The sequence below is a fragment of the Hordeum vulgare genome, chromosome 2H, assembly GCF_904849725.1.
Source record: "Hordeum vulgare subsp. vulgare chromosome 2H, MorexV3_pseudomolecules_assembly, whole genome shotgun sequence".
Taxonomy (NCBI): Eukaryota; Viridiplantae; Streptophyta; class Magnoliopsida; order Poales; family Poaceae; genus Hordeum; species Hordeum vulgare.
The window spans coordinates 394705559-394731656 of NC_058519.1; the positions used below are offsets into that span (position 1 = coordinate 394705559).

General features: G+C 48.2%; 1 protein-coding gene across 1 annotated transcript in view; it reads left to right on the top strand.

Annotated features, from left to right (window-relative positions):
- The window catches only part of LOC123426402, a 54043-nt gene that overhangs the window by 11497 nt on the left and 16448 nt on the right, over positions 1 to 26098 (top strand). Inside the window, exons 8-15 of the mRNA XM_045110236.1 lie at positions 3960 to 4015; positions 4167 to 4326; positions 5555 to 5719; positions 10839 to 10923; positions 11004 to 11207; positions 11370 to 11461; positions 11545 to 11587; positions 12750 to 12907. Of these exons, the coding sequence (XP_044966171.1) occupies positions 3960 to 4015; positions 4167 to 4326; positions 5555 to 5719; positions 10839 to 10923; positions 11004 to 11207; positions 11370 to 11461; positions 11545 to 11587; positions 12750 to 12907 (963 nt within the window). The remainder of the gene's footprint in view (positions 1 to 3959; positions 4016 to 4166; positions 4327 to 5554; positions 5720 to 10838; positions 10924 to 11003; positions 11208 to 11369; positions 11462 to 11544; positions 11588 to 12749; positions 12908 to 26098) is intronic.

Consider the following 26098-nt stretch of genomic DNA (forward strand, 5'->3'; position numbering starts at 1 on the left):
AACACAACACCTACAAAACATTATGAAGCATGCAAATGAAGAAAGATGAACACGGTGTAGAAGCGCATGTATGTAACATATGAAGCGAGCAAACTATACATGGTCAAGAACTACAACTATTTATGTATGAAGGGAATTGTATGCCGCGAAGAAGCAATATAATACGTACCCATGGAAATTTGAAAGCTTATATATACTCGTACAATCTCAAAATAGTACCTACATGGACGCAACGAATTCGGCAGAAAGGAACATCCAAAAGGGGCGCCGACAAATTCTTATGGCTTCTAGTGATCCTCCGGGAGCATGCTTAGGGAACCACACCAGCGGCCACCTTGGTTGGAGATGAGCACCGCGACAGATACGGAAGAGTGGCGCTATCGATGGGACGGAAGTGGCCGTGCTGCTCGACGACGATGAGATGCAGGGTGCGTGCAATGCCAGGGGAGAAGGAGATCTGGGATGTTCGTGTGCTGGTGGCGAGTGGAATTGGGAGGGATATGGGGAGAGTAATTAGGGAAAGTTACGCGCAGGGTTTGCGGATAATTAGTTACTTGCCGGGTGCGGGGTTTGCGGATAATTAGTTCCTTGCCGGGGGACTTAGTTTTTCTTTAACTCAATATGTGACCGTCATATCTCTATTGAAATGACGGTCGTCGATTGGTCTGTCGCTGGCTTCCTACCAGCCTACTGATAGTAAGCGTTTCCCTTTAGCTTTTGTGGCACTCTCTTGTCACAGAGTACGCCAGAAGCTTGGCGCCACTTCATCCACCCAACCTTGATTCGGTGGCCCACGTCTTCATCGATATCGCCATCCTTCTGCAACATGGACCCCAAATATCGAAACGTGTCTCTCTCCAGTACCACCTGCCCACCAATGCTAACCTCTCCATCCTCGTGCCTAGTAGCACTAAAACTGCACCTCATGTATTCAGTTTTAGTTCTACTAAGCCTAAAACCTTTCGATTCTAGAGTCCGCCTCCATAACTCTAACTTTCTATTAACCCCCGTTCGGCTATCATCGACTAGCACCACATCATCCGCAGAGAGCATACACCATGGGATATCTCCTTGTATATCCCTTGTGACCTCGTCCATCACCAAATCAAAAAGATAAGGGCTCAAAGCTGACCCTTGGTGTAGCCCTATTCTAATCGGAAAGTCATCGGTGTCGCCATCACTTGTTCGAACACTTGTCACAACATTATCATACATATCCTTGATGAGGGTAATGTACTTTATTGGGACTTTGTGTTTCTCCAAGGCCCACGACATGACATTCCGAGGTATCTTATCATAGGCCTTCTCCAAATCAATGAACACCATATGAAGGTCCTTCTTTTGCTCCCTGTATCTCTCCATCAGCTGTCGTACCAAGAAGATGGCTTCCATGGTAGACCTCCCAGGCATGAAACCAAATTGGTTTTTGGTCACGCTTGTCAACCTTCTTAAGCGGTGTTCAATGACTCTCTCCCATAGCTTCATAGCATGGCTCATCAGCTTGATTCCGCGGTAATTAGTACAACTTTGAACATCCCCCTTGTTCTTAAAGATTGGTACTAAAATACTCCGCCTCCATTCTTCGGGCATCTTGTTTGACCGAAAAATGAGGTTGAAAAACTTAGTTAGCCATGCTATCGCTATGTCTCCAAGGCCTCTCCACACCTCGATGGGGATACCATCAGGACCCATCGCCTTGCCTACTTTCATCCTCTTTAACGCCTCCTTAACCTCACACTCCTAGATACGTCGCACAAAGCACATGCTGGTATCATCGAAGGAGTCGTCTAGCTCAATGGTAGAGCTGTCAACCTCTCCATTGTAAAGGTTGTCAAAGTACTCCCGCCATCTACGCTTGATCGCCTCATCCTTCACAAGAAGTTGATCATCTCCGTCCTTGATGCATTTGACTTCGCCGACATCCCTCGTCTTCCTCTCCCTAATCTTGGCCATCTTATACATGTCCCTTTCGCCTTCCTTAGTGTTTAAACGTTGGTAGAGGTCCTCATACGCCCGACCTCTCGCTTCACTCACCGCCCGCTTTGTAGCCTTCTTCGCCACCTTATACTTCTCCATGTTAGCTGCACTCCTGTCCAGATATAGGCATCTGAAACAGTCCTTCTTCTCCCTAATAACCTTTTGGACCTCATCGTTCCACCACCAGGTGTCCTTAGCTTCCCTTCTACTTCCCTTGGTCACCCCAAACTCCTCTACAGCGACCTTCCGCAAGAAGGTCGCCATACTCGTCCACATCAAGTTTGCATCGCCTCCTTCCTCCCAAGGGCCCTCCTTAATGACCCTCTCCCTGAAAGCCTGGGATGCCTCCCCCTTGAGCTTCCACCACTTTGTTCTAGCGACTTTGGCGTGCTTATCCCGTTGGACATGAATCCTAAAGCGGAAGTCAGCAACCACAAGCTTATGTTGAGGGACAACACTCTCTCCAGGTATCGCTTTACAATCAATGCAAGCGCGTCTGTCTTCTCTTCTAGAGAGGACAAAATCAATCTGGCTAGAGTGTAGACCACTACTGAACGTCACTAGATGGGATTCTCTCTTCCTAAAGAGGGTGTTAGCTACAACCATGTCGTAGGCTAGAGCGAAGCTCAGGACATCTTCTCCTTCTTGGTTCCTGATGCCATAGCCAAAGCCCCCATGCACCCTTTCAAAACCTGTGTTAGATGTACCCACATGGCCATTGAGGTCTCCTCCTATGAAGAGCTTCTCACCAATAGGTACCCTCCTAACCAAGTCCTCCAGGCCTTCCCAGAACTCCCTCTTGGTGCTCTCATTGTGGCCTACTTGCGGGGCATACGCGCTGATAACATTGAGGACTAAGTCCCCAACTACCAGCTTGACAAGGATCATCCGATCCCCTTGCCTATTAACGTCCACAACTCCATCCCTAAGGCTCTTGTTGACCAAGATGCCTACTCCATTCTTGTTTGAAGTTGTCCCCGTGTACCACAACTTGAAGCCGGTATCCTCCACCTCCTTCGCCTTTTGTCCCTTCCATTTGGTCTCTTGGACACATAGGACATCAACACGCCTCGTCACCGCCGTATCAACTAGCTCTCGTAACTTACCCGTCAGGGACCCTACGTTCCAGCTACCTAAGCGTATCCTCCTAGGCTCGGCTAACTTCCTTACCCTCCGCACTCGTCGAGTCAAATGCGGAGATTCTTGCTCATTTTTCACTACACCGGGGCGTCGGTGCAGCGCGCCACTAAGGATGCGGCGACCCGACCCTTGCTCACTTATCACCGTATCCAGATCAAGATACGGCGCGCCACCAAGGGGGTGACGGCCCGGCCCTTGCCCATTTGACACCACACCCGGGTTCCGATGTGGCGCGTCGCTAAGAGGGTTACGCCCCAACGAGTTTCCTTTGGGTTTCATGAAATTGTGAGTATATGCCTTTAAAAAATGCACGTGATAGTAAATTTATTGGGTTCTATAGATATTTTTTAGTGGAAATTGCTGGTTAAATTTGTACTTTGGAGACCGTATCAGTTTTAGAATTGTCATTTATTTGCATTTCGATGTAGGATAGTATTATTTAATTGAAATGCTTATTGCCTCATTGGTCAAACATTGATATATTGTCTGATGATGGATACAACCATGTATTTTCATCCAGTCAGTATTAATCGCAACCGTACTACTTCATCGTACTCTTACCTGATGTCATAAAATGCCTTGAATAAACCTTTCAAAAAAATTGTCACATGAAAATTGTACTATTATATTTGTCATCAGAAGCAGTTTCATATTATTAGAACTAGTAGTAATCAAGGATGTGTGTGGAGACTGTCATTATCCAAAATTATAATAAAAGGAAATGGAGGTGTACATATTGACACGGAACCTACAACCGGAATGTGCAGCTACTGTTGCATAATTGTTGTTATGCCTACTATTTTCTTATATTTTGATTCTTACTTTGCCTATTGTCTTTGTAGTCACCAGATGGCCAGAAATTCTATTCTTTTGATAAAAGTAAATCAGAAACTGAGAAGTGCGTATCCTTTCTACCTTCCTTTTTGAATTCATATTTACATTCATTGAGAGTTGTTCTGTTGATACCAAGTTCTCTGGTAGATTCATCATGCTTATATGCCTGTTCAACGTTTGAGCTTTTGACAATTGTTTTCTTAAACTATTTTCAGCTTTATTGAGATGTACCTTAGGCCACCTTTTGCTTCTGAAGAAATTAAAATTGATGATTGGATTAAAGTTACGCAATGTGGTATAAGATACTACCTGTCTCTCGGGGACCAGAGGATTGTTGACAAGTTCTTTATCATCCGTCCAAAAGCTGAGTTTGAGGTAATGACTTATCATTCTAAACTTCTGGAATTGTTAAATCGTATAATAACAGCATGATATGTACATTGAATATTTAAATTAGCCCCAACTACCAGGAAGAGAATTGCGGTTGACTTAGTAAGACCACTCACACACTGCGTGTGCGCGAGATAGAGGGCGTAGGGGGAGGCGTATGAAGGAATGTGAACGTGCCCCCCCCTTTGATCTGAAACATTGTGGAAAACAGGCTGATTCAAAGTAGGTCCTCTGTATGTTGACCAATTCACTGCATATGGCCTAAGGTCAAATAGTATGTGTTTGGCTGTTTACCAATGTTTGGAAGAGGCCAGACGCAACTAAAGGTGTTTTGGCTATTGCATTATTGCATATTCACTTGCAGTTTCTTCTGCATGGCTTCCATCACTGATGAAAGTGGAAGAAAAAGAGAAGGATATTTGTTCTTAATTGATTTTATCCATTATAGTACATAACAAATACAACAGAGAAAATGATATCTGTTAAAGTGGGTATTATTTGTTGCTGGTTACTACCATAAATGTTTTTGTGAACTGTTATGCTGCTGTTCATAAACATATTCAAAATTGACATGGCTATTGTTTTGTAAGAATGTCTGGCATAAATCAATTGAATTATGTGCAGCTTTGTCCATTTATTTCTGATGGATGTCTTACCTCAGAACTTTAAACTTATCCAGTGTATATGATAAAATAATTTGCTTTCAGTATTACCTTGCAAAATTTCCCAGTAAGAGGCAAATGAAATAGAACATTTTTTTCTTTTCTTAAGAACACATTACCAGATATATAACTGGAAGCAGAAGCTGTAGCTTCAAGCCTTCAACTTCATTTGTTTGGACAAACTTAAAAATAACCCAGTAGTTAGGAATGCTCCGTCTGTTCCTGAATAGATGCCATTCCAGCATTAAAAAGTTGTTCCTAGATACATGTCGGTGTACCATTTCTAGATAACTTCGCACCAATTTTTGCTTGGCATACCCCCTCCTGTTGGCTATTTCCAATGCTTAGTATGTACTAGAGTTACATACAACTTCCAAAGGTAGAAAGTGAATGAACATGGGTGATGTAGTCTTCTCTGCATGTGGTCTGGGTTGAAGCGCGGATTACCAAAAATATCATGCATTTTATGGTGGATTGAGTTCCTCGTCAAATACAGGAACTACAACTGGATTCGACTTTCTTATGTGTTTACCTATTTTTGAACGTGTCAGGTTGGACGGACAACTCTTGGAGGATTGTTGGCCTTGGGATATAGTGTTGTCGTTAGCTTTAAACGTACATCCAGAACTGTCAAGAGAGATCAGTTATTGATCGCAGCAGAGACTATTGATAGCCTGAACGAGTCCTTTTTGGTATTAAAAGGGCCAAGTAGGAAGGTATGAACTCCTGGATACAGTTTTTTTTTTTACATTATATTTGTATGGAACAACAATAAGTTAGAAACCATGATCACCTGTAACAACTATTCTTCCTCATCTCTGGTACTGTCTATAACCTCATCCTGGCACTCTAAATAATTTTGAAAGTTCTTGTGCTAAAACTGGAAGCTTGACTCTTGCAGTACATACTTGTGGACACCCTAGAATATGCCTGATGTTTGTTTGCTTCTGGCTTGTAACAAATTTGGTCCTTTAAATGGTCAATGGATCCAGTCTCCTCTTATCTGGAACATACTATATATTTATATGGCTGAGTTGTACACTACATCCTCCTGCATCATCAATGATGCTGCGGATTCGTTCAGGGGAAACGCTTACAACACCACACCAAACCGATTTGTCTCCAGTGCAAGCCAAGTTGAGTTCAGCTAGGTGCACCCATCCTGAGTCCAGCCATACATCCGGAGTGATCCTAGACCAAGTTGAACATGCTACTCCCCCCGTTTCTAAATATAAGACCTTTTAGAGATTTTATTAGGAGACTACATACGGAGCAAAATGAATGAATCTATACTCTAAAATATGTCTATGTACATCCGTATATAGTTCATAGTACAATCTCTAAAAGGTCTTATATTTAGAAACGGAGGGAGTACTTCTTATATGTTTAGTAGTCGTATTAGGCAGGTTTTTATTAAGAATCCCTTCCTGCAAATTTGAATCACTATTGTTGGCCGATCTGGAGTATCACCAAAGAACCAGCCATGGACAGGGGTGCGTGGAAGCTTGCTATCCATGTGCCAGAACCATGAGTTGGTTGCGAGATCTTATGGGCTTCACCTCTAGCCTACCCCAACTTGTTTGGGATCTTTTGTTGTTGATATGAGCAAAAGACGGCGCCAACAGCAGTAAAGTCAAAGACGAGTGGTAGTCCTAGTGACGGGAATGTGTCGCACATTAGCAAGAGCTAGGAAGGCTAAGCGAGTTCTCCAGAAGTGTCCAAGGCAGAGGAGGCGGTGGTCTGTTGGTGGTAGTGGATAGTGTCACGCTGCCCAGAAAAGAGATCGACCGTGAGAGCAGTTAAAGAAATGACCCGAGAGGCTGAGGCCTTTATTGGCTCTGGCAGATCATGCAACACATCGAGCTCTCGGCTGCCCCGGACCAGTTGATCTGGAAGTGGACAACGAGCGGCACCTACTCTGCGAAGTCCTGTTACTTGGCCACATTCCATGGATCGACGGCCTGCTACTCCTTGAAGCTCATATGGAAAAGTTGGGCGCCGTTGAGGGTCAAATTCTTCCATTGGCTGGCCAACCAAGATAGTTACTGGACTGCCGAGAGGTTGGCCCGCCATGGACTGCAACACCATCCACACCGCCTCCTATGCGATCAAGAGCCGGAAACCTTACGACACCTGCTGCTGGAATGCCCATTCGCTCGCGAGGCATGTCATGAGACCCTGGCCTGGCTTCGCATTCCAGCACCTATACCCAGCCGCGAGCCCTTGCTCATGGACTGGTGGATGCATGCTGAGGAGAACACGCCGCGGATCCTCCACAAAGCCCTGAAATCAGCCGCGTTGCTTGTGCCCTGGATGGTTTGGAAGCATAGAAACAGCTGCGTCTTTGACAATGCAACACCATCCATGAATACGCTTCTAGATAAGATCAAGGACGAGGCCCGTTCTTGGGTGGCCGCCGGGGCACCTGGCTTCCGGCTTGTGATTCCACAAACCTGGGATGTCCACTGATCGTAATGTAATTCGTGTCCTAGGACGATTGTATCTGAACTCCTTTTCAATGCAAAGAAGCGCAAATGCCTTTTGCGTTTTCTCGAAAAAAAGGAATAGCAACTTGTACTACCATGAGGCCCTAGGTTACATGTAGAAGGAATTTGTGCAACAAACCTTTTACAACAGGGTGATACATGTAACGTCAAAACTGTAATTATACATGGAGCTGAAGTTCTACCAAATTCCCCCTTCTAGTTGAGCTATAAGGCTGTTTTGAACTTGTAGATGATGTAATTTCTAATTATGTTCTCAATTGATAAGCTTAGCGCTTTAAAAGTGCTTTATTATTGCTTTTCAAGTGAAGGAAGGGTCCAGGGTTGACAAGACCGCCAACATGCTACCCCGCCAGAAAGCGTACCTCATGAATAGGGTCGGGCACCTCGCGTATGTAAAGGCAATCCTCAGCGCAATCCCGATTCACCAGCTTCTTGCGTTGCCCCCCCGCCCCCCCAGAAGACCCTCAAGGCACTTGAGAAGATCCAACGCACTTCCTCTGGGCTGGGCGTGCGGAGGCAAATGGCGGGCACTGCCATAACAACTGGCAACGAGTGGCCAGACCGATCTCTCTCGGCGGTCTTGGCGTCCGCAACCTTGCACGCTCCGGCCTCGCGTTGCGCACCCGATGGCCCTGGTTCAGCCGCACGGACAACACTAGAGCATGGGCAGGCCTAGACGTACAGCTCTCCGCCGAGGAGCGCACATTTTTCTTCGCCTCCACCACTATGCAGCTGGGCAACTGTAGGGAAGCCCTTTTCTGGGAGGATCGATGGATCGGCGAACGCTCCATCAGTGAGATCGCCCCGCTCCTATACGTGTGGATCCCAAAGCACCGGCGCAAGATTAGGACGGTCGCAGAGGGGCTACAGGCCAACCGCTGGGCGCATGACATCTAAGGCACGATAGGTCTCCATGAGATCGGGTAGTATCTCCAGCTTTGGCACATGATCGACGACACAACCCTCTCTCCGGAGCCAGATCGCCTCATATGGAGATGGAGCGCAAACGGCGCCTATTCCGCCAAATCTGGTAAGAGCATCTCCAGCCGTTTGCTCCCCCTAGGCATTTTTCAACAGTCTGGGGTTGCGCCGACGTAATTTTTAGCCCGGGGGGGGGGGGGGTAGACCTTTCAGCCTGAGCATTGATAGCTGTGGATGACACTAGGAGAGTTGGGACAATTTTTGTTGGTTTATTTCTCACACAATGCCATGCCAACCTGAGGGGTTGGGGATACATATTTATAGGCTGCTAGCCAGCCAAGCATATGCTAAGATGCTAGTCTAAGATGCTGCTAAGATGCTAGTCTAAGATGCTATCCTAACTGCCAGTCCTTGGTGGTCAAGGATTCTATCCTAACAGCCACAAGGACCATGTGGTGCAGCCCCACAAAGACCCTAGTACAGAGACTTATCCATCAGGGGAGGCAAAGTTTTCCAACCGCGCCCCCGCCCAAGAAACGGCAAAGCTCGTCCAGGAGCGTGTTTTCCTCGAACTCATCGACGTCGTCGTCGGAGATAGATAGGCCGCCAGCTCGCGGAGCGCGGCGGAGGGGTCGGAGCCGGAGGAGGCGACCTGGTGGACGAGCACGGCGAGGGAAGGGCCGGCGAAGAACACGACGGATCCGGCGACGGGCGAGCAGGAGGCGGCGGAGGCGGACCAGTGGGAGATGAGGCCGCGGAGGGTGAGGTTGGGCGTGAGATTTGTGGAGGGGAGAGGGAGCATGGTGGCCGGGCAGGTGGTGTTGCCGGAGTCGAGCCACCTCTGTATGAAGGCACGATCGTAGGTGACGCCAGTGCAGAGGCTGACCGGCGAGCTCATGACGTCGAGGGCGATCGGACAGCGGAAGAAGTTGGGGATCTTGACCTCCAACCCCTGGTGCTGGGGCGGGAGTCTCATGCCGGTGGTGTTCTTGTCCTTCCTGACCATGGCTATGGATGGACGGAGACGGCAGCAAGGGCAAGCTCCGCGTCAGGGCGGCCCACCCGAGCGCGCAGGCAGCGCTGCCTCTGCCCCGAGGGCGCTCCCTGTGCCCGGCGACGCCTCGGACGGCCTCCAGTCGCACCTGCGGTTGCTTCCCTGTGCGGTTGGTGGGAGAGAGGAAAGAGAAAAGAGAGGAGAGAGAGGGGTTGGTGGCCGACGTGGGCCAATTACATTGCGTCAAAATAGAACCGGCGCTCCCAGCTGCCCGCCAGGATCCTGGGTTTGGGTTGGGATCGCCAGTCGTAATTTTGGCCAAATCCGGTGCTATTTGAGCTCATGGGGGCGGGACTGCCCGCCGGCGCTAAAAAAGTGCTCCTGGGGGGCTTTCTGGGGGGACGGGTGGAGATGCTCTTACAATGCCACCTTCGCCGGCTCCACTACTTGCCTCGTCTGGAAGCTCACATGGAAGAACTGGGGGCCTCCACGCGTTCGCTTCTTCCACTGGCTTGCCCACCTTGACCGATGTTGGACCGCAGACCGGCTTGCCCTCCGAGGGCTGCAACACCCCGCGCGATGCCCCCTCTACGACCAGGCACCTGAGACCATGCACCACCTCATCCTCGCCTGCCCCTTTACCAGACAGATCTGGCATGCAACACTGCACTGGCTGCGGATCCCTTGCGCCCCACCAGATAGCGAGCCCTCACTACTCGACTCGTGGCAATCTGCAAGGCAATCTGTCCCATCGCCCATGCGTGAAGGCCTGGGCACCATGACCCTCCTCGTCCCATGGATGTTGTGGAAACAGCGCAACGACTGCGTTTTCAATAGAGGACAACCATCGGTGGACACCATGCTCACAAAGATTAAAGACGAGGCCGCTCACTGGGCACGCGCTGGTGCTCTAGGGCTTAGAGCCATCATCCCCCAAACATGGGATGTCCACTGAATTTTATGTTCCGGAACCTGTAATAGCCTCCTAGGAGGATTGTAACAACTCTCTCTCTTTTTAATACAATGAAACGCAAAATCTCTTGCATTTTCTCGAAAAGAAAGTGAAGGAAGGGTGCTTTTGAATTCTTAGTTATTCATATTTCCTTCAAGTCCTACATGTTAGAACCTTTAGGTGTCTTTCTAATTACGTTCTTAATTAATAAACTTAGCGCTTTAACTGTGCTTTATTATCGCTTTTCAAGTGAAGGAAGGGTGCTTTTGAATTCTAAATTATTCAATTTCCTTTGAGTTGTTTTATTATTGCTTTTCAAGTGAAGGAAGGGTGCGTTTGAATTCTAAATTATTCGTATTTCCTTCAAGTCCTACATGTTAGAACCTTTAGGTGTCTTTTGATGTTCGTTATTATTGAACTTCAGATGCATTCGAAAAATGTTACTTACTTGCATAATTTAGATCGTTGCAGCAGAAGCTTCTAATCTAGGCATAAAGGGTCCATGGATAACAAAGTCTTACCTAGAAATGATCCTGGAGAGCAAAGGTAGAAGTCTTGTTTAAGTATTTTGTGTTTCCACTTTCCAGTAAAAGCTGTCTGCTAATATGTATCTTGTTTGTTTTTAGGAGTTCCACGAGTTAATACACCCCCACCAGTCTCTAGCAAACTACTGACTGACAGTCAAGAAAAGAAAATTGCTCTGCCTAAACCAATTCGTGTCCTTACTGATAGAGTTGCAAATCTTGATGACTTTGTGCAACCATGGACCAGGTCTCCACCCAAAAAGTTCGACCAGGAACCTTCTCTTGGAAAATGGCAGTTTATCCCAGGTTTTCAATTTGTCACTTCAGACTAGAAATCTCTGATGCCTTTTCCACATGTTATCTATATGAAAAAGGAGAAGCCCGTTTTTCCGTTTCGTCTCGTTGGAATACCAACTCTAGGGTTTTCCGCTGTACAATATCTCATGATTATCTCTAACACATTCTCAGATTCTTCTTCAAGAAGTAACATCCAGCTAGCACCCCTGCCAGATTCTTATGACTTAGATAGGGGTCTTCTTCTATCAGTCCAAGCAATTCAGGTGAGGTACCATGCATATTTTTTTCGGGCAGTAGTTTATGCATACATAGATCTATGAATGTTCCATTAATCGTTGTCTTTCAGGCAGTGTTGGAGACCAAAGGATTTCCTGTCATTGTTGGGATTGGTAATGGATGACCCTTTTTATTCCTTACCTAATCTAGCCGACTGGTGTAGTATTTTAAGTGAAATTTATATGCCAAGGATCTCCTTTAGGATTGTTGACAAGTACTTAAGAGTTAGGACCTACACCACTTCGCAGGCACAACTCAAAATGTTTAGCCCTTTGCCTCAGATATTCTTAGTACGTAGCAAGTTCATATTTTCTTGTTCACTTTATGGTCATCATCGCTCAAGTGTTTTTGAAGCCTAAGTTACTCCAGCCGACTGGTGTAGTATTTTAAGTGAAATTTATATGCCAAGGATCTCCTTTAGGATTGTTGACAAGTACTTAAGAGTTAGGACCCACACCACTTCGCAGGCACAACTCAAAATGTTTAGCCCTTTGCCTCAGATATTCTTAGTACGTAGCAAGTTCATATTTTCTTGTTCACTTTATGGTCATCATCACTCAAGTGTTTTTGAAGCCTAAGTTACTCCAAGTTCCACTTAATACTAATTGAATCGATATTTCTTACATGTACTGTACTGCATGACTGAAAAAGATAGTTATGCCATTGCAAAAAAAGGTACTAAAGTAGTGATCTAAAACGTCTTATATTAGTTTACAGAGGGAGTATTCTCTTACAAGTCATGTCTACTGTGCTGGATTCATAGAGCATTACATCCATCCCTGTACAGTTTTTCTTTTAGGAGTAACTGGTGTTCAAGTGTCATGTTCCTTCTTGCTTGAGTTTTAATACCAGTACTTGCTGCTTGTACCTTTCTGGTCATCGAATAAACCTAGATGTGTACTGGAAAAACTGTCTGCTAAACAGAGGCAGCCTTTCTGTTCACACGTGTCAAAAGATAAGTTAAAATGAATTAGATAATAGTTAGAAGGTCAGAATTCACATCACACAGTTTGTAGATCGTACCAGTCGAAATAAATTCAATATGTATTGTTTGGTAATAACCAAATCAATCAAGGTGGAAAACACATGCAAATTAATTATAATCTTAGTTTAGTGTAATTGAAAATAATAGTTTTAAAGAAAGTTTACTCTTTAATTTAGCCTGCACTGGTTTATGACTAGTTTATTAGAACTTTATAAGAAAGATGAATTTCTCTCTCCCTCTCATTGAAAGTTTCTTCTCTGTTGTCACTATTTTCCTGCCCTTATTTGTAGGTGGTCCTAGTGGATCAGGAAAAACAAGTTTAGCTCAGAAGATGGCCAATATAATTGGCTGTGAAGTTATAAGCTTGGAAAGCTATTACAAGCCCGAGCAAGTGAGGGACTATAAATATGATGAGTATAGCTCATTGGATATTGCTTTGCTGACTAAGGTGATGCCATTTTCATTATTTAAATCCACAGATTTTTGGGTGCAAATTGACAAAATTGACCCTCTATTGAAAGTTCAGCCAAAAATGACCCTAGTCTGAAACTTCAACCAAATCTGACTCTTTTGCTCAGTGCCAGCCACCCTGGTTCTTAACTTCACTAGGTCAGCATCAGCACCGAGAAAAGCCTACTCCCTCCGATCCAAATTAATTGTCACACCTTTAGTACAACTTTGTCGGAGGGAGTAGCATTTCTTGCGTGCCAAGTGATGACGCGCATGTCAGCGTCACGGTTGCTGGAGCTAAGCTTTGAGTGCTCAGCGCCTTCCTCTTTGGCACTGAACAGGCAGTGAGAACAAGCATGTAGAGCAAAGCAAGCGAGCAATGCAAAAAGGCATTTCCTACTATCACTAGGCTGCGACTATTTTTGACCTCTTCCTGCCCCCCCTAGTACCAGTACTACCATGCAGGCCGCTGAAACGTGGCTCCAGATTCTGCTACAGTGAGTTAGAATTACCTTCTTTATTCGCTATGATGTGCCCTGCACAATTGTCTCTGCTCGGGAGCTGCACTCCTGCCTTGAGTTAGTATTCTTTTTTGATTCTCCATGCATTTCTTCTGCATGATTTGTTCACTATCCGGACAGCTCCAATGTGAATGGTGACAGTGCCTCTGGCCTACAAAACGACTTTTGGCTCGCGAAAAGGCCAATTTTTTCTCAATGGCAAGATCCATGGTGCTGACCTAGCCAAGATCAGCGTTGGAATGCTGGCGCTGAACAAAAGGGTTGGATTTGGTTAAAATTTTGGACTAGGGTCATTTTTTACCGATATTTCCGCAAGAGAGTCGATTTTGTCAAAAAACACCACTTTTTTATGTATTGTCAAGTGTGTGCGACTTGGCGGAAACGTCTTACCCATCGTGGGGGACGTGATGTGTGTTATATAGCAGGGGCACCGATCCCTGATAGTGCATAGAAGGTTTAAAGTACATCTTGAGGATCAAGGAAAGTAGAGATAGAACTAATCTAGTTACAACCGAATTTAGATAAGAGAGGTTTAAACTAGATCCTAACTATAGAGATAAACTCTCCTTGGACTCCTTGCTGTACACGCCATCGTAGCCGTGACACCATATGTTCGACACCCTCCCTTAATCACAACTTCATCAAGTTGAGATTATGCTTGAAGTCTTCAAAGCTTCTTATAGGCAATGTTTTTGTAAATCCATCTGCAACTTGATCACGTGAATGGATAAACCGGATGTCTAGCATTTTGTTAGCCACTCTTTCTCTGACAAAGTGGAAATCTATCTCAATATGTTTTGTTCTGGCATGAAAAACTGGATTTGCAGACAAGTATGTTGCACCAAGATTGTCACACCATAGGAGGGAGTTTTAGAGCTCTTTACACCCAACTCCTTCAACATAGATTGCACCCATATAACTTCTCCTGTTGCATTTGCCAATGCTTTATATTCTGCCTCAGTGCTCAACCTGAAGACAGTGGCTTGTTTTCTGGCACACCAAGATATGAGATTAGGTCCAAAGAATACTGCAAAACCACCCGTTGAGCGCCTGTCATCCAAGCAACCTGCCCAATTTGAATCAGAGAAGGCACTGATAAGAGTAGAAGGTGATTTGCTGAAATTTAAACCAACACCCAAGGTATGTTTCACATATCTGACTATACGCTTGACAACAGTTAAGTTGACCGTGGTGGATGCATGCAGAAATTGACAAACCTTGTTGACAGTAATGGAAATATCAGGTCTTGTAAGAGTCAAATATTGAAGAGCACCTACTAGACTATTTTGTGCTGTCATCTGCACTAAGGAGTTCTCCTTCCATAAGTGACAATTTTTTTCTGCTAGACAATGGAGTAGGTGTAGGTTTACAACCTTGCAGTCCTGCCTTTCTTACCAAATCTGTGGCATATTTTTCCTGAGAGAGGTGAAGCCCATCATTGTGTTTCTTCACTTCAATCTCTAGGAGATAATGCAACTCTCCTAGATCCTTAAGAGCAAACTCTGTGCTCAGATCTTTTAGCAATTCTGAAATTGCCTCATCAAAAGAGCTTGTGACAATGATATCGTCTACATAGATGAGAACAAATATGGAAGTATTGAACTTTGTATAGATGAACAATGAGGTGTCAGACTTTGATGGAACAAAACCAAGTGTTTGCATCTTTTTACTGAGTCTAGAGTACCATGCCCTTGGGGCTTGCTTCAGCCCATATAACGCTTTATCAAGCTTGCATACCAGATGCGGTGCAGTTTTACTTTCAAACCGAGGAGGTTGTTTCATATATACTTCCTCTTCTAAAACACCATGGAGAAACACGTTCTGCACATCTAGCTGCCGAAGGCTCCATCCCGTGGAAACAGCAATGGACAAGATCAAAGGAATAGTGGCAGCTTTCACAACCGGACTAAAGGTATCCTCATAGTCTATACCATACCGTTGTTTGAAGCCCTTTGCCACAAGTCTTGCTTTATAACGATCAATGGTTTCATAAGATTTCCTTTTGATTCTGAAAACCCATTTACAGTCAATGAGATTTTTACCATGGTGTGGAGGAACCAGATGCCATGTTTTATTTCTTTGTAGAGCTTGGTATTCTTCACACATTGCCTTTTTTCCATTTTTCATCACCGAGAGCTTCTTCAAGTGTATTAGGCTCCCTTGGTTCACCTGTAGAACAAACTAAGCCATATTTGGTCATGTGTTTATAGTTAACAGGCTGAATTACCCCTTGTTACAATCTTGTACGACGAGGGACCGCATCAGGATCATGTGTGTTTGCAGAAGATCCCGCAGCCCTTGCTGGTGCCGAGACAACAACTGATCCCAAGGCGAATCCAGGTGCAACCAATGGCTGATCATGACCGGGATACTCTGCAGCTGGCCAGGGTGTTGATGAAGCTGGCGCAGAAGATCCGGGGCGGCTTAGCGACTCATCATGAGCCAATGATGACACGAGTCCACCTGACCCCGCATCTGCGCCCGCATGCGCTGGATGGTTTGAGGGGCGCCGTGTGTAGCACAACGGTTGGGCCGAGAGGCGCACCCGATCCGCACCCGCTGCAGGTTGCCGCGTGGCGGCAGGCGATTTGTGTGGGCCGGTGGTTGCGGCGTTCTCGGTCGGAGGCTGGCGCGGGCCTGACGGTGAGGCGCGTGCGTCTGACGCTGCTGTTGCGGGGCCGCCACTGTCTCCTGGAACGGTTCCCGAGCCGCCGTTGTCTCCTGGAACCGGCCCCGAGGCTGATTCCCTGCATGATGGCAGTCCGGATCCCAATGGGGATATGCTCCCCATGTTGCGGCACATGCGATGAAGCTCATTTGAGCTGATTTCTTCATGAATTTGAACACCGTTTTCTGCAACATCATCAGAAAACTCATGCACACTGGTGAGAGGGTTAGCCAACATATGATCATCACAATTGTTAATGCCCCCTTGATCATACCCGGAAAAGATGGATGGAAAGAGAAGTATTTCTTTTTGGAGAAGGGCACCATCATTGGGGTGAAGTTCGGAGAAGGGAAACTTGGTCTCATCGAATACAGCATCCCTAGAGATGTAGACACGACCGGTGGAGATATCAAGACATTTTACTCCCTTGTGTTGAGCACTATACCCTAAGAAGGCACATTGTTTGGAGCGAAACATGAGTTTGCGATTGTTGTAGGGACGGAGGTTGGGCCAACAAGCACAACGAAAGACACGAAGTGTTGTATAATCTGGTTTGGTGTGGAGAAGTCGTTCGACCGGAGTTTCATTATTGATGGCACGACTAGGAAGCATGTTAATGATATGAACGACAGTAAGGAACGCTTCATCCCAGAATTTTAGTGGCATAGAGGCATGGGCTAGGAGGGATAAACCAACCTCAACAATGTGCCTATGTTTACGTTCAGCTGAGCCATTTTGTTGGTGAGCATGAGGACATGACACATGATGGGAAATACCCAAGGTTTGGAAGAAGGAATTTAATTTTTCATATTCCCCTCCTTAATCGGATTGGAGAGCAATGATCTTGCTGACGAATTTCCTCTCAACAAGTGCTTGGAAATTTTTAAAGACTTGAAAGACATCGGATCTTCTTTTGAGAAGATAGATCCATGTGAACTTGCTATAGTCATCAATAAAACTTACATACTAAGTGTGTCTACCAACAGAGCTAGGAGCAGGGCCCCAAACATTAGAAAATATTAAGTGCAAAGGTTTGGTGGAAACACAGGTAGAGATGGGATAAGGTAATTGATGACTTTTTGCTCGCTGACAAGAATCACAAATAGTTTCAACATTGCGCTCACCAACATGCGGGAGCTTATTTTTCCTAAGCAAAGTATTGATCAAAGAAAAAGAAGCATGTCCTAATCAATCATGCCAACGTGTGGTAGAGAGTTTGACAACCCCGCAAGCTTGTTTATTGAATCTTCGACGCTCCGGAATCAACTGATAGAGCCCTCGAACACATCTATCTCGATAGAGTATTTTATTCGTTGCCTGATCCTTGATAAAAAAGAAATAAGGATGAAACTCGAGGAAGACATATGATTATCAAGGGCAATTCTATGGACGGAAAGAAGATTTTTGTTGGCACTAGGAACATGCAAGAGGAGTGATGGGGTTATAGTCCTAGGGTAGGGTCATAGACTTGTCATGTAGGTCCTACCCAAGGACTACCCCTCACAAAGGACAAGACCCTTAGTCAGTTCCGACTGAATTAAGGAGTCCCCATCATCCAGTCGGTAACAGGTCCTCGACCATCCAGTCGGAGATTAACATTCGGAGGATATCAAGCTAACCGACTGGATACCACTCGGTACATCGCAACCCCCCTGGAGGGAAACGGTCGTACGTTTCCAGGTGCATTTATTGGCATTTAGGGCGTACGTTACCTGTAACGTACGCATTCAATCCCCACTACTCCACCCCTGTACCGGAACCGTTGTGGAGGGCAGCGCACTCTATATAAGCCACCCTCCCCCACTGGTAGAGGGGTTAACAACTCATTGTATTCCATATTTCCACTCGACAACAAGCTCCCTGAGCACTGAGACGTAGGGCTATTACCTCCACCGCAGAGGGGCCTGAACTCATACAACCTCGCCGTAGCTAAGGCTCTGCCCATCCTTTTCGTACCCTACACATCTACTGTCAGGCTTATACCCACGACAGTTGGCGCCCACCGTGGGGCAGGCGTCTAAGCGACTTCCGGCGAGTTTGCGACTACTTCCTTTCGTCATGTCGTCCGGTGGAGATTCGATCATGGGTCACCAGATCTTCTTCGGCGCTCTCTCCTTCATCGTCGACGATTCGGCGTGGCTTCGGGATGCGCCCCTCGACGTCGAGGCGCTTCCCCGTCACGGGGCTACGCACTTCCGTGCCGGCGCCCGCGGCATTCTTCTTCTCCAGCAGTCGGCTCCGGTGTTGACCTACACCGCCGTCACGCGCCGCATCAAGCGGTCCCGCCGTCCGCGGCTCCAGCGTTGGGTGCAACACGCCCAGGCGCGCCAGAACGCGTCTTCACAAGTGGCGGTTCTAGAGTCAGTTGTGGTTGCCCCGCCGTCCCAGTGCTCGGGCTCGGTTCCGACTGAGTTTCCTTCCGAGTACGCGGGTCGCGGGCCTGCAGCAGAAGTACACATGGCCAATTCCCATGAAGACCCCCGTCAAGCTGGCCGGAACGAGCACGAGATCGGCGAAGCGTCCGGCGCGCGTCGTCCGCCTCGCCGTTCTGCCAGTCGGCACACTCGGCGGAGCAACGTGGAGCTGTTCCGCACACCCCTCCTCAACTTGGCTGCGGCTGCCAAGATAGCCGATTCCCTCCAGCCGACTGATTCAGAGGCTGGTAAAGGGATCGAGCAGATCCGAGCCCTGTTGCACACGGCGCAGCAGCAGAATTCGGCGGTCTCCCAGTCGCACAACAGGATCTATAATAGTTCTGCTCATGCGAATACGCATCGGTCAGTTCACAACCCAGGTTCCCATCAGCGGCACAGAGGAGGCAGCCGTTTCATAAATCACGAAGATCGCCGCCGTTCACGCACCCCTCCGCGGGGTGGGCCCTACGGGCCCCGACATCATGATGATCGGCGTTCAGTCGGTGACACTTACGACCCAAGGCCCGACGCAAGAGGGCATATCGCCCAGCGGAGGGTCGACAGGGGCCGAGCCCACCGCGATGGTCACGATATTGACCGTCCGAGTGGAAGCAGGACCATCGTTTCTGGTCCCAAGTGTTCCAGTCAAGCCATCCGTTCGGCTGACATCTCTCCCAACTTCCGATTGGCGACAGGAATTAGCAAGTTTACAGGAGAGTCCAAGCCAGAAACATGGCTGGATGACTACCGAGTGGCAGTCCAGATCGGAGGAGGAGACGACCATGTCGCCATGAAGCACCTCCCTCTGATGCTCGACGGCTCGGCGCGAGCGTGGCTGAGCAGTTGGCCCCCTCAAGCATCTACAGCTGGGCAGATCTGGCCCGGGTGTTCATCAGGACCTTCGAAAGGACGTGCAAGCGCCCTGCTGGCCTCGTGGAGCTCCAGCACTGCGTCCAGAAGCAGAATGAGCCCATGCGCGACTTCATCTAGCGTTGGACAACTCTCTACCACACGGTGGAGAACGTCACCGAGCATCAAGCAGTCTGCGCCTTCAAGGCAGGCGTGCGGTACAGGGATCTGTACCTGAAGTTCGGCCAAACAGGCGACATCTCCATGAGCAAGATGATGGAGATAGCAACACGCTATGCAAATGGCGAAGAAGAGGACCGCATCCGAAGCGGCAAGCACAAAACAGTCGCTGATGGAGATGGGGGCAACACTCGGAAGCAGAAGCAGAAAGTTCCGACCGCTCCGCAAGCAGAAGCTGCAACTGTAACCAATGCCAAGTTCAAGGGCAAAGGGAAGGCTCAGTTCACCCCAAGAAGAAGCAGTTCAATAACCCCATCCTGGACCAGCCATGTCTGGTTCATACGAAGATGGATGAAGAGGGCAACCCCATATATGCGAAGCATACCACTCGACAGTGTCGCCTCCTGATCCAGGGGTTCAGCGAAGGGCAACCGAGTGAGAAGGACCATGAACAGGATGAGGAGGATAAGGAGGATCCGTTACCCTAAGTCCATGCAACCCTCATGATTTTCGCTGACGTCGAGAGCAAGAGCCGACTGAAGCTGGTGAACAGAGAGGTGAACATGGCCACCCCTACCAACCCCAAGTTCCTCAAATGGTCTCAGACTGCGATCACCTTCGACCAGTCGGACCATCCGGCACATGTACCCACCCCGGGGAGACAGGCTCTGGTCGTCGACCCGGTGGTAGAAGGAGTCCGACTGCGCAAAGTCCTCATGGATGGTGGCAGCGGCTTGAACATCATGTACGCCGACACACTCAAGGGGATGGGCATCCCGATGTCCAAACTCAGCGAGAGCAGCATGCAGTTCCATGGAGTCGTCCCTGGACGGAAGGCCAAGTCACTCGGCCAGATCGCGTTGGACGTCGTTTTCGGCTCCGATAAGAACTTCCGCAAGGAAAAGCTGACGTTCGAAGTGGTCGACTTTCAGAGCGCTTATCACGCAATTCTGGGTCGTCCAGCGTATGCGCGTTTCATGGCCCGTCCATGTTACGTATACCTGAAGCTGAAGATGCCAGGCCCGAAGGGTGTGATCACCATCACAGGCAATCGGCAGCGGGCTGAAGAGTGTCTGTAGCAGGGATCAAGAATCGCCGACCAGCAGATGGCCGTCCTCGAGCTGGACGAGTACAAGAAAACAGTCGACCCCGCCGACCTGATGCGCTCGAAGAAGCCAGCTTCAGAGTCTGCATTTCAGTCGGCGGGAGAGACGAAGAAGGTCAGCATCCACCCGACGGACGCCACTGCTGCCCCGACGAACATCTCCACCACCCTCGATCCTAAATAGGAAGCCGAGCTCACCCGATTCCTCCGTGAGAACTGGGACATCTTCGCATGAAAACCCTCTGACATGCCAGGTGTACCCAGGGAGTTGGCTGAGCACCGACTGCACGTGGATTCCACCGCTCGGCCTGTCCGAGAGCGCCTGCGCCGGTCCGCCGCGCACAAGAGGAAGGCAATCGGGGAAGAGGTGGCCAAGCTGCTGGCGGCCAACTTCATTCGCGAGGTTCACCACTCCGAGTGGCTCACCAATGTTGTCATGGTGCCCAAGAAGGACAAGTCGCTCCGAATGTGCATTGACTTCAAGCATCTCAATAAGGTCTGCCCGAAAGACCATTTTCCGCTCCCCCGCATAGATCAAATTGTCGATTCGACTGCGGGTTGCGAGCGTTTGTCATTTCTTGATGCCTACTCGGGCTATCATCAGATCCGTCTGTATGGTCCCGACGAGTTAAAAACAGCCTTCATCACCCCATTCGGGTGCTTCTGCTACATCACTATGCCATTCGGTTTGAAGAATGTAGGAGCTACCTTTATGCGCATGATCCAAAAATGTCTCCTCGACCAGATCGGTCGGAATGTGGAGGCATATATGGATGATATCGTAGTCAAGTCACGCAAAGGTTCCGACCTGCTGACTGACTTGGTAGAAACATTCGCCAACCTTCGTAGGTACGATATCAAGCTCAACCCCGCGAAATGTTCATTCGGCGTTTCCAGCGGAAAGTTACTTGATTTTTTCGTTTTCGAACGAGGGATCGATGTCAACCCCGAAAAGATCGGGACCATCGTCCGAATGGAGAGGCCGGTCAGAATACACGACGTTCAACGGCTCACAGGTTGCCTAGCGGCTTTGAGCAGGTTCATCAGTCGAGTCGGCGAGAAAGCGCTTCCTCTGTACCGACTCATGAAGAAATCAGATACCTTCGAGTGGACAGACGAAGCCCAAGTCGCATTCCACGACCTCAAAGTCCTACTTTCCACCCAGCCGGTTCTTACTGCTCCGCTCAGTAAAGAGCCCCTTCTTCTGTATATCGCGGCTACAAATCAAGTCGTCAGTACTGTTCTTACAGTCAAACGAGAAGAAGAAGGCAAAGCATACAAAGTTCAGCGGCCAGTGTACTACGTCTCCGAGGTCCTGACTCCTTCCAAGCAGAGGTATCCCCACTATCAAAAACTTATCTACGGGATTTACATGACTGCGAAGAAGGTGGCCCATTATTTCCAAGACCACTCGGTGTCTGTCGTTTCTGATGCTCCATTGTCGGAAATTCTCCACAATCGAGACGCATCAGGCCGAGTGGCGAAGTGGGCGATGGAGATGCTGTACTGTGATATCGAGTTCGAGGCCAAGAAAGCTATTAAGTCTCAAGCTCTGGCTGACTTCATAGCGGAATGGGTAGAACAACAACAACCGACCCACATCTGCTCGGCCCATTGGACAATGTTCTTCGATGGGTCCAAGATGTTGAATGGCTCCGGCGCTGGCGTTGTGATCATATCACCAAAGGGTGACAAGCTCAAGTACGTGCTACAGATACACTTCGATTCCTCCAACAACGAGGCGGAGTATGAAGCTCTCCTCTACGGGTTGCGTATGGCCATCTCACTCGGCGTCCGTCGCCTGATGGTCTACGGCGATTCAGATCTGGTGGTCAATCAAGTGATGAAAGAGTGGGACGTCAGAAACCCCACCATGACTACATACTGCAATGCAGTGAGGAAGCTTGAGAAGAAGTTTAAAGGTCTAGAACTTCACCATGTTCCAAGACTGAAGAACCAAGCAGCTGATGAGTTGGCAAACTCGGATCCACTCGGAGACCAGTCCCGAGTGACGTCTGCCTCGAGCACCTCCAAATTCCCTCAGTCAAAGAAGATCCTTTCACAGAGGAGCCGGTACAACCAAAGAGTTCAACGGATCCGACTGAAGTCGATGTACCTGCTGTGGTTGATCTGGTCATGGAGATCCTTGCCGTCATCCCCGATTGGACTGTGCCGATCATTGCATATATCCTGAGGCAGGAACTACCAGAAGACGAAGTCCAGGCCAGGCAGATAGTCCGCAGGTCGAAGTCGTTCACCGTCATTGATGGCCAATTGTACAAGGAGAGCGTTTCAGGCGTTCTCCAACGATGTATCTCCCCAGAGGAGGGACAGCTGATCCTGGAAGATATTCACTCGGGAACCTGCGGTCATCACGCTTCTTCGAGAGCAATCGTCGCCAAGGCATTCAGGGCTGGGTTTTTCTGGCTGCAGGCATACGAGATGGCTAAAGATATGGTCAGCCGATGTGAGGGCTGTCAGTTCTACTCCAACAAGTCCCACAAGCCGACATCTGCGTTGAAGACAATCCCTCTTGTGTGGCCGTTTGCTGTTTGGGGATTAGATACAGTCGGACCATTCAAGACAGGCCAAGGGGGATACACACATCTGTTGGTGGCAGTCGACAAGTTCACGAAATGGATCGAGGCCAAGCCCATCAAGAAGCTCGACGCCTCAACAATAGTCAAATTTGTCAGAGACATCATCTCCAGATTCGGTGTACCTCACAGCATAATCACGGATAACGGGACAAACTTTGACTCGGACAGATTCAAAGGTTTCTGTACAAGCCAAGGCATCCGAGTGGATTTTGCTTCCGTGGCGCATCTTCAATCCAATGGACAAGCAGAGCGGGCAACGGACTTATTTTGCAAGGTTTGAAGCCCCGACTCCTGCGAGAGGTGGGACATGCCGCTGACGCATGGGTCACCGAGCTACCTTCAGTGCTTTGGGGTCTTCGCACAACCCCGAACAGATCTACAGGGCGATCACCGTTCTTCCTCGTCTACGGAGCAGAAGCAGTCCTTCCGAGTGACTTACTTCACAATGCTCCACGAGTCGAACTCTTCTCCGAAGCTGAAGCAGAACAAGCAAGGCAAGACGGAGTGGACCTTATAGAGGAGGAGCGCGAGATGACACTGACTCGCTCAACCATTTATCAACAAGATCTGCGGCGTTTTCACGCGCGACATGTCAGGAGTCGTACGTTCCAAGCAGGCGACCTGGTGCTCCGAGTGGATCAGCAAAGACCTCACAAATTGGCTCCTGCCTGGGAAGGACCCTTCATCATCTCAAAGGTGCTGAACAATGGAGCATACAGACTCTACAACGTCGACAGGGAGATAGACGAACCGCGAGCATGGAACGGAGACCTCCTGAAGCGCTTCTACACGTGATCGTCGACTGAAGCAATGTAAAGAACAAGTATTGGTGAAATAATATAAAGCAGATTGAGTTTTTTGCAGGTTCAAAGTTCTTCCGAGGTCGCAGACTCCGGTTTCAAAAAAAAAAGAAAAAAAAAGCTTAGCTGCGATCCAGAATCGCCTAAGTATAAACTTTCTCCGAGTGTGCACTTAACGTCACACTCGGGGGCTTAGCTGCGATCCAGAATCGCCTAAGTATAAACTTTCTTCGAGTGTGCACTTCACGTCACACTCGGGGCTTAGCTGCGATCCAGAATCGCCTAAGTACTAACCTTCTTCGAGTGTGCACTTCACGTCACACTCGGGGCTTAGCTGCGATCCAGAATCGCCTAAGTACTAACCTTCTCCGAGTGTGCAATTCACGTCACACTCGGGAACTTAGCTGCGATCCAGAATCGCCTAAGTATTAACCTTCTACGAGTGTGCACTTCACGTCACACTCGGGGGCTTAGCTGCGATCCAGAATCGCCTAAGTACTACCTATCTCCGAGTGTGCACTTAACGTAACACTCGGGAGCTTAGCTGCGATCCAGAATCGTCCAAGTATAAACTTTCTCCGAGTGTGCACTTAACATCATACTCGGGGACTTAGCTGCGATCCAGAATCGCCTAAGTATTAACCTTCTTCGAGTGTGCACTTCACGTCACACTCGGGGGCTTAGTTGCGATCCAGAATCGCCTAAGTACTACCTATCTCCGAGTGTGCACTTAACGTAACACTCGGAGGCTTAGCTGCGATCCAGAATCGCCTAAGTATTAACTTTCTCCGAGTGTGCACTTAACGTCACACTCGGGGACTTAGCTGCGATCCAGAATCGTCTAAGTATTAACTTTCTCCGAGTGTGCACTTAACGTCACACTCGGGGACTTAGCTGCGATCCAGAATCGCCTAAGTGTTAACCTTCTCCGAGTGTGCACTTAACATCACACTCGGGGACTTAGCTGCGATCCAGAATCGCTTAAGTATTAACCTTCTCCGAATGTACACTTAACGTCACACTCGAGGACTTAGCTGCGATCCAGAATCGCCTAAGTATTAACCTTCTCCGGATGTGCACTTAACGTCACACTCGGGGACTTGGCTGCGACCCAGAATCGCCTAAGTATTAACTTTCTCCGAGTGTGCACTTAACGTCACACTCGGGGGCTTAGCTGCGATGCAGAATCGCCTAAGCACCCACATGCCTTCGACTGTATCCTACAGGTACACTCGGGTAATCGGAAATTCCACGGACCCTCAATGAGGCTCATGCAGATGTCAAGACAATTGACATGTTCCGAATGTTTGCCTTTGGCTTCACCAAGAAACGCCAAACAAAAACTCGAGTCAAAATTGCAACAGAAGAGCAAAAGATTCGATTCAAAGTTCAACCAAAGATAGTGGCTCGGTGTGGATCAAGCTTACCCACACCGAAACAAGAATGTGACGGCCAACAACAGTGGCCAAAGTTTCTTACAGATCAACACTCGGCATACCGAGGATAAAAGTGTTCTTACGCATCATCTGGATTAACACCAGGACTGGAGGGCTCTACGAACGTGTCCAGATCAATACCGTCGGCGATGCGGGTGGCACTTTCAAGGAAGGTTTCCATGAAGTCTTTGAATCGAAGTTTCTTCGTGTTGGCCACCTTCAACGTCTTCAACTTCTCCTCGCGCACCTCCTTACAATGGACTCGGACCAGGGATAGAGCAACATCTGCACCACAACGAGCTGCAGATTTCTTCCACGACTGCACTCGGTTCGGAATCTCCTCCAGTCGAGTCATCAGGTTCTCCATCTCCTGCCGCGACTCATCTTCTGGCCAAAGCTCCTTGTCGATTCGGCCGACGACTTCTCTCAGTCGACCGATGAAAGGACCAACTTTGCCCACACGGATGTGCGCACGGAGCAGATCCCGATTGGCGTCCTCGCCGAGTGGAACGTTCTCGAGAATCGACCGCTCCACATCAGCTGCTTCAGCTTCAGCGTCAAAGCAAAAATCTGCGACAACAGGACAAGCAAACAATAAGCGCCGAGTGTGACGTGC